At 45.8% G+C, this 7,749-nt stretch overlaps 1 protein-coding gene across 2 annotated transcripts in view; it reads left to right on the top strand.

The window, feature by feature from the left end:
- Positions 1-242: 242 nt before the first annotated feature.
- WIPI1 (WD repeat domain, phosphoinositide interacting 1) overlaps positions 243-7,749 on the top strand; it is a 32,985-nt gene continuing 25,478 nt past the window's right edge. The window contains exons 1-3 of one of the 2 annotated variants that reach the window (XM_055332852.1): positions 302-428; positions 645-742; positions 6,370-6,452. Coding sequence is in view for 1 of the 2 variants with exons in the window: in XM_055332847.1 (XP_055188822.1) it covers positions 349-428; positions 6,370-6,452 (163 nt within the window). In the remaining variant the exon portion in view is untranslated. Of the gene's footprint in view, positions 429-644; positions 743-6,369; positions 6,453-7,749 lie in introns of both variants that reach the window. The other variant, XM_055332847.1, reaches the window with a different exon arrangement.

The raw sequence follows: 7,749 nt of genomic DNA, 5'->3' as shown, positions 1-7,749 counted from the left end.
CCTTCGTCCAATGGGGAGCCGCCTCACCGAGCCGGGGGCGGGCCGTCACCGGGGCGGTCCGCCCGCAGCCGTCGCCAATTGGCCAAGGCGGCGCCGTGGGCGTGGACTCGTAGCCAATAGCGGCCGGCGGCGGGGCCCCGCCTCTCGGCGGCGAGGTTTGGCCGGGACCCGCCGGAGGGTCCGGGGCCGGGCCGGGGCCGGGCCGGGGGGGGCGGAGCGAGGCGGGCCGGGGCGGGGCCAGAGGCGGAGGGGGGCTGGAGGCGACCCGGCCCGCGGAGCCGGCGCCAGCGGGCTGCTGAGGTGGCTGTCGCCGGCTCGGAGCTGCGGCTGCCCCGGGTCGAGCCCCCGATGGAGGCCGAGGCGGCGGAAAGCCCCCCGGGCGGGGTCGAGGCGGCGCTCAGCTGCTTCTCCTTCAACCAGGACTGCACGTAAGCCGCGGCGCCTGCCCTGCGGGGAGCCGGGGGGAGGTCGCGGGCGGGGGTCCGGTCCTGGCCGCGAGTTGCAGCCGGAGAGGCGCAGGCCTACGCCCCAAGAGGGCGTCGGCGGCCTGGCCGGGGCGGCCCGGGGCTGGCAGGGCGCAGGGGGGGGGGGGCGGGGAGGCGGGGGCTCCCCCTCCTCCCCCTACTCCTCCCCCTCCTCGGCAGGGGCTTGGAGCGCCCCCACCCCCGCTGCGGGCGGTGGAGCCAGAGCCAGAGCCAGGGAGGGAGTCCGCGGGCGGAGCGGGGCCGGAGCAGGGGCGGAGGTGAGCGACCCGAGCGGGGGGCCTGGGGGGGGAGGGGAGGGGAAGCCAAGACAAAGGAGGTGGGAGGGGAGCGGGCAGCGGCGACTTGACCCCAGGCTTGGTTGTTGGGGCCCAAGAAGATGGGAATACGGGGAAAACTTTCCCATTTGTCCTTGAGCATCTCAACGTGGCATCTGGGCAGGGCCTGGGACAAAGAGGCAGCCTATCCCTGTGGCCGGGCCAGCCCCTGCCCCAGCCCAGCCCAGCCCAGCCCGGGGCACCTGGCCTGCGGCCTCGGGGCGTCAGAAACCCTCCCAGCCCTCCTCTCCCTGTTTTCACCGAGCCCCCTCCGGCGAGGCAGAGTCCCCTCCCCTCCCCCGAGGCCAAGAGCCCTTTCCCGGACCACCCCCCCTCCCACGAGCTCCACCCTGTTGCTTTTTTTTTATTTTTCTTTTTTTTTTTTTTGAGCGGATTTTTAATGTTTCACTTCGATGTGCACATTTGGACTCAGGCCAGAGAGTGAGCTGCCGAGCTGTATTGCAGACATCTCGAGGATTCCCTCCCTGAGAAGCAAACGCCTGTTTCCTTCCCTCTCGGCCTGGACTTGTTAGACGCCGGTCCCCGGGACCATATGGAATCATGCCTTTGGAATGTGCACCCAGAGCATCGAGCAGGGATGTCCACTTTCCAGTTTCCCACTTCCTGCTGTACCAGTTTCTGTTGTGTTCCTTGTTTTGGAGCCGGCTTCAGGCTTGGGCCTTGGCTGCCTCTGACGAGGCTGTGCTAATATTGAACATTCAGCGGTGTAATTAAGGCCATCCTGTACCATAAGTAAATCTGGCTCCCATTCCCTTTGTATTTCAGTTTAAAAACACCCTATGCCAAACAATATGCCTTTGTTCGGAAAAAAAAAAAGAAAAACTGGATGTGTAATCGGGTAATAGGGTAGCTGGACAGCTCGGTTGCATGAGTGACTTATGAGTGACTTTCAGGCTTTTTTTTTCTTTTAACCATAATCCATGATAAGAAATAACATATTACAACATTCCCTTATACCCACATGCATAGGATATCCCTGAAAAGTGGTTCATTAAGCAGTGTTTACCCCTCCTGTGTGTGATACCCTCTTTTAAAGGTGTTTGTAACTCACAGAACTGTTTTTAAGATCAACTGATGGGTTGAGACCCGCAGTTTACAGAAATGATGGTGTAGATAAAATTTTGACGTTTTGTAAGAAGCATTTTGCAAGAGAGGATGGCTGTTGAAATGCCAGAATGTTTTCCTTCCCAAATGAACACAGGACAAGGAGTCAGTTTGCTTATTGGAAGTAAATGTTCTGAATTCTGCTTTGTGGATATTGTTTGTTAGACTTTTTAAAGTCATGTTGGTTTTTACTCTCGAGTCCCAGCTTTCTGTAGCACTTGGGTAAAAAATGTTATTTTCAAAGCTGTTGGGTGGTTGGAAAGTTGATTTCCTTCGTCTCTACTGTCAGTTCTGTTTTCTTGGATGAAAGCTCTGCTGGACAGCTCTGTCTCACCTATAAATAAAAGTTTTTGTCACAGTCAGTTGCTCTGAGCCACAGAGGGTATGACATTGGATTTTAAAATAAGTCAAGCCCCTTACGAATGCACTTAGGAGTATCAGAGTGTCTTTTTCTGTAAGTGTAGGCTGAGTTGGAAATCCAGTACTACAACTAACCCTTGCCAGTCTTCTTGGATCATACTTCATGTTTGGCACTGTGCTAGACACTTTGGGTACATTTTTTCATTTGATTGGCAGTATGTATTTGTCCCAAGCCCTATTCCTGTGAGAGATGATGAGAATTTTTTTTTTTTCCTGCAGGAAGGCCTTACAGATAAAATAAGATTTTACTTTGGACTCCTGGATTCAGCATCTTTTGTGGCCATTGATCAATCATTTTAAACCTAACAGTAATCACATTGCCATTTTCTCATGTATAAAATCCTTCTGTTCTAGGAGCAGGGCTTACGTTTGAAAATTATTTTAAATTGCCAGACCTTATGGTTAATATCACAAGACTCTAATTACATTTTTTCCCTCACTTGCAAGTTTTAGAAACCTCAGTGTGCTGCTAAACGCATCTATATTTATGTGAAAAAGTCCTGTGTGAAAAAAGTTTAAAAGCAGTAATTCCTACAGAGTATATTTTAAAACATTTTTTCTGAATCCTGGAAATAAAAAGGAGCCTTTTAAAGTTGAGGTATAATTGGCATACAGTATTATTATTAGTTTCAAGTGTATGACCTGTTGTGATTAGACATTTGTATACACTGGGAAATGGTCACCATGATCAGTGTTCTAAACATCTATTGACTTACAAAGTTAATGTGATTTTAGCTACTGTATTTCCCATGTTGTACATTAGCCCCCATGACATATTTATTTTATTTTTAAAGGATTTTATTTATTTATTCATGAGAGATGCAGAGAGAGAGGCAGAGGCACAGGCAGAGGGAGAAGCAGGCTCCACTCCGGGAGCCTGATGTGGGACTCGAACCCGGGACTCCAAGATCATGCCCTGGGCCGAAGGCAGACTCCCAACCACTGAGCCACCCAGTCATCCCCATATTTATTTTATAACTGGAAGTTCGTTCTTCCTGATTTCCTTCACCAATTTCGTAACCCCCCCCACCCAACACCCTTCCCATCTGGCAACCACCAACCTATTCTCTGTAAACTCTGAGTCTGGGTTTTGCTTTCTTCTGGTGTTCTTTTTTTTAGATTCCACATATAAATGAAATCATGTGGTATTTATCTTTCCCCATCTGACTTATTTCATTTAGCAAAATACTCTCATCCTTGTTGCTGCAAATGGCAAGATTTCATATTTTTTCATGGCTGAGAAGTGTGTGTGTATGTGCACACGTACATGCCACATCTTTATTCATTCATTCACTGATGGACACTTAGATTGTTTCCATAGCTCAGCTATTATAAATAACATGGCAATGAACATAGGGATAGGGGTGCATATATCTTTTGGAGTGTTTTCATTTTTTCTTCAGAAAGATACCCAGAGGGGATCCCTGGGTGGTTCAGCGGTTTAGCACCTGGCTTCGGCCTAGGGCATAATCTTGGAGTCCTGGGATCAAGTCCCACATCGGGCTCCCTGCATGGAACCTGCTTCTCCCTCGGCCTGTGTCTCTGCCTCTCTCTCTCTTTCTCTCATGAAAAAAATAAAAATAAAAAATAAATAAATAAATAAATAAAAAGATTCCCAGAAGTGGAATTGCTGGATCATAGGATAGTTCTAGTTTTAATTTTTTGGGGAACCTTCATACTGTTTTCTGGAGTGGCTGCACCAGTTTACATTTCTACCAGTAGTGCACGAGGGCTGCCTCTCCTCCGCATCTTCGCCAACACTTTGTTATTTCTTATCTTTTTGATAATAGCCATTCTTACAGGTATAAGGTAATATCTCATTGTGGTTTTGATTTCCATTCCCCTGATGATTAGTGATGTTGAGCATCTTTTCATGCACCTGTTGGTTATCTGCATGTCAATTCAGATCCTCTCCCAATTTTAAATCAGATTGTTTTTTTGTTATGTGAATTTATTTATTTCGGATAGTAACCCCTTGTTGCGAATATTTTCTTCCACCCAGTGGATTGTTTTTTTCATTTTGTTGATGGTTTCCTTTGCTGTGCAGAAACTTTTTAGTTTGTCGTAGTCCTGTTTGTTTATTTTTGCTTTTGTTTCCCTTGCCTTTGGAGTAAGATCCAAAGATCATCTCGAAGACCCATGCCAAGGAGCTTACGGCCTGTGTTTTCTTCTAGGAGTTTCATGGCTTTGGGTCTTACATTTAAATCTTTAATCCATTTTGAGTTCACACTTGTATACTGCTAGTAGTCCAGTTTCATTCTTTTGCCTGGAGCTGTGTTTTGAAGTTTTAAGATGCTGCTGGCTTGCCTCTCCAGTTACTGTTGGTCAGCTCTGGGTGCACAACTGCTCTCATGCGGATGTCCAGCACACCACGTTAGCCCCCCAGCAGGTTGGAGGACTGAGAGACAGAGGCAACTTCCTCACTGGTTAAAGGTTGACCATATTCTCCTATCCTTGTGACCCAGAGAAGAACAAACGTTTGGGTAGAAAAAAAACAATTCCAGGGAAAATCACGTGACCTCCTCTTTTTTATTTTTAGGCTAATGAAACCAGAGCCTTGGCCATCCAGACTTGCCCCAGTAAACTGCTTCTGTTCGTATATGCTTCCCTATGAAGAACAAATCTCACCTTTTCAGATACTTGTTTTAAATGAGGAAGCCAGGCTAATTTTTAGGTCCACTTAGGACCATTTTAAGGTCCGTTTCAGCTCTGACATCGCATCTTCCCAAGGGTAGAAGTGCTCAAGATCAGACTGCGTATTCAGAGTGCGCTCTGTGTGAGGTTTTGCTCATCAGTGAGGTGCTAAAGGCAAAGTAGGAGAGAGCTGGTTGGGGATCCCAGCTGCTGAACAAAATTGACTCCTTTGCTTTCATCCTAAGGCCAAGGCAACTGGGGTTTACCCTCCATCTTTATCTGTTGGTTGAAAGTGAGAAAATAAGAAAAGATTTTTTTTTTAGCCCATATTGTTTCAGATGGGTGTTTAATTTTTTGTTTTTATGTTTGGTTGTGACACTAGCTTTGTGGAACATGGTATAAGGCAGAGTTCTCAACCCTGGCTGCACATTGAAGTACTTGAACTAAAAAAAAGAAAAAAATAGAAGAAGAAAGAGAGAGAGAGAGTTGGGAGGTGGGAGAGAAAGAAAAGAAAGGGGGAAAAAGGAGGGAAGAAAGAAAGAATCTAATTAAATAAAAAGCTCAGGGTTGGAGGGCACCTGGGTGGCTCAGTGATTGGTTGTCTGCCTTTCATTCAGGTCGTGTTCCTGGGGTCCTGGGATCAAATCCTGCATCAGGCTCCCTGCAGGGAGCCTGCTTCTCCCTCTGCCTGTGTCTCTGCCTCTCTCTGTGTGTCTCTCATGAATAAATAAATAAAATCTCTTAAAAAAAAAAAACAAACTCTCGGTTGGAAGAGCAACAGTAAACAATAATTAGTATTTTTTAAAAGCTTCCCAAGTGAATTTAATATACATCTGGGAATGAGAGCTACTGTTACAAAATATCTGGAATATTTTTGTGAAAAGCAATGCAAGGATGCATCCATTAAATTGTACCTACTAATGACTGTGCCCACTATGATCAGGTATTTATTTTTTAAGCAAAAAAAAAAAAAAAGGAAATAGAAAATTTACCTCTTGGTAAAGTACCTCTCAAACAAACAGGAGCCCCCTAATCGTGTTGGGAGTAGCACCAGGATGAGTATTCTTAAGCATTATATTTTTCCTATTTCTGTCCAGTTGGGAAAGCATAGTCGCTGGTAGGTTTGACATTTCTATGGATGAGTTTCAGATCTCTTAACCATTTCACATCTCTGTGTGTGGTTATCTTTGCGCTTTGTCATTTTAATGTACCTGCCTACCTGACAAGGTGTGCCTCACCATTTAGATAGTTATCAAATATCGAAATACCTGAGGATGGATGTTTGTCTGTCTACTAGGAGACTGGGGGGAAGGGGAATGTCTATCTTCAGCAGATCTGTGGCTGGAATACAGTACCTCCTGTCATTCCCATGCTCTCTTTATCTTCCACAGATCCCTAGCAATTGGAACCAAAGCCGGTTATAAGCTGTTTTCTTTGAGTTCTGTGGAGCATCTGGACCAAGTCCATGGAAGCAGTAAGTGTGTGTGTGTGTGAGATCTCAGGGACACCAAATCCTCCCTCCAGACTTTAATCTGTGGTGCTCCTGAGCTGTCTGCATTTTTCTACCTTAACTGTTAACCTGAGGGAGTCAGTATTTTTCAGATTTAAATGTAAATCATTGCCTCCACTTGGTTTAAAAAAAAAAAAACCCACAAGTAAGCACCCTGATTTGGCAATATCTTAGGTAACATTTTCTTTTTATATTAAGAAATCCTTTGTTTGAAACCATATTGTTGACACTTCTTCATACACTTCTATGCACAGCCGTCGGTTTTTATAATTGTCAAACCAGAAGGTCACTTATGATTTTTTTTTAATTTTTTTTTTGGCCATTGTACTGGGACTGTAGAATATTGCTAACATTCATTCAGTCATGGAAGTCTTTTCTTTGTTTGTTTTTTTTTCTTTGTTTTAATAAAGCAACACTATCCTATTTGCATAGCTCATATTGAAGATGTTCAAGTACTTCTAAGGAATATTACCAAAAAAATGCAGCTTAGAAATGTGACTCTCTTATTTTCTCAGGGTAAGTAATAATTTATGCCATCGTAATAGTGAAGAATACACAATCTTTGGATTTCCTGGAAAGAAAGGTTTGGTAGATAAATACATTGGGTCCCTAATATATTTATAAGATCTTACTTTTATCACACCATTTTTGTGAATACTTGACTCTGTATCTGTCCTGTGTCAATTCCCTGTGAGACCTGCCTAAGCACAAGGAAGGCAAGCATACAAAAAGAATGTTCTCAGGAAAACGCTGAGGTGTCTACCTATGGGCACTCGGGAGGCTTACTTATTTACCTTCTTTCTGAGTACAGAAGTACTTCCCTGGTCATAACACAGATGTCCAGTTTGTCTTCAACGGGAAAGGGATTGCAGAGAGGGCCAGGGAGCACAGCAAGATGGGGAGAGGTTACAGATTCAACTAGATTACTACCCACCCCCACCACGGTGGTGTCTGTCCATAGTGCACCTCTTGGCAACAGGGCCCGGAATCCTGAAAGCAGAGGTTCCCCAGAGTAGACACTCCTTTGAAACCTCTCAGGGAGAAAAGTTAGATTGAGAGTGGCCAAACCTCCCAAATACGTTTCACAGAGCAAACAGTGGGGCTCTAGGGCTGATTTTACCACACACAGGATCATGGGAAGCTCTGAAAGACCTGACTCTGGGTTCTGGTCACCAACATTTTCTTTAGGTATTGGCAAGGGCCAATACCTATTGGCAATTGGAATCGATCGCTACCTTGGGAAACAGCTAAAGCTTCATTG

Source organism: Nyctereutes procyonoides, unplaced genomic scaffold, assembly GCF_905146905.1.
Source record: "Nyctereutes procyonoides isolate TBG_1078 unplaced genomic scaffold, NYPRO_anot_genome, whole genome shotgun sequence".
NCBI classification, from domain to species: Eukaryota; Metazoa; Chordata; class Mammalia; order Carnivora; family Canidae; genus Nyctereutes; species Nyctereutes procyonoides.
This window is presented reverse-complemented; position numbering and strand designations above follow the sequence as displayed.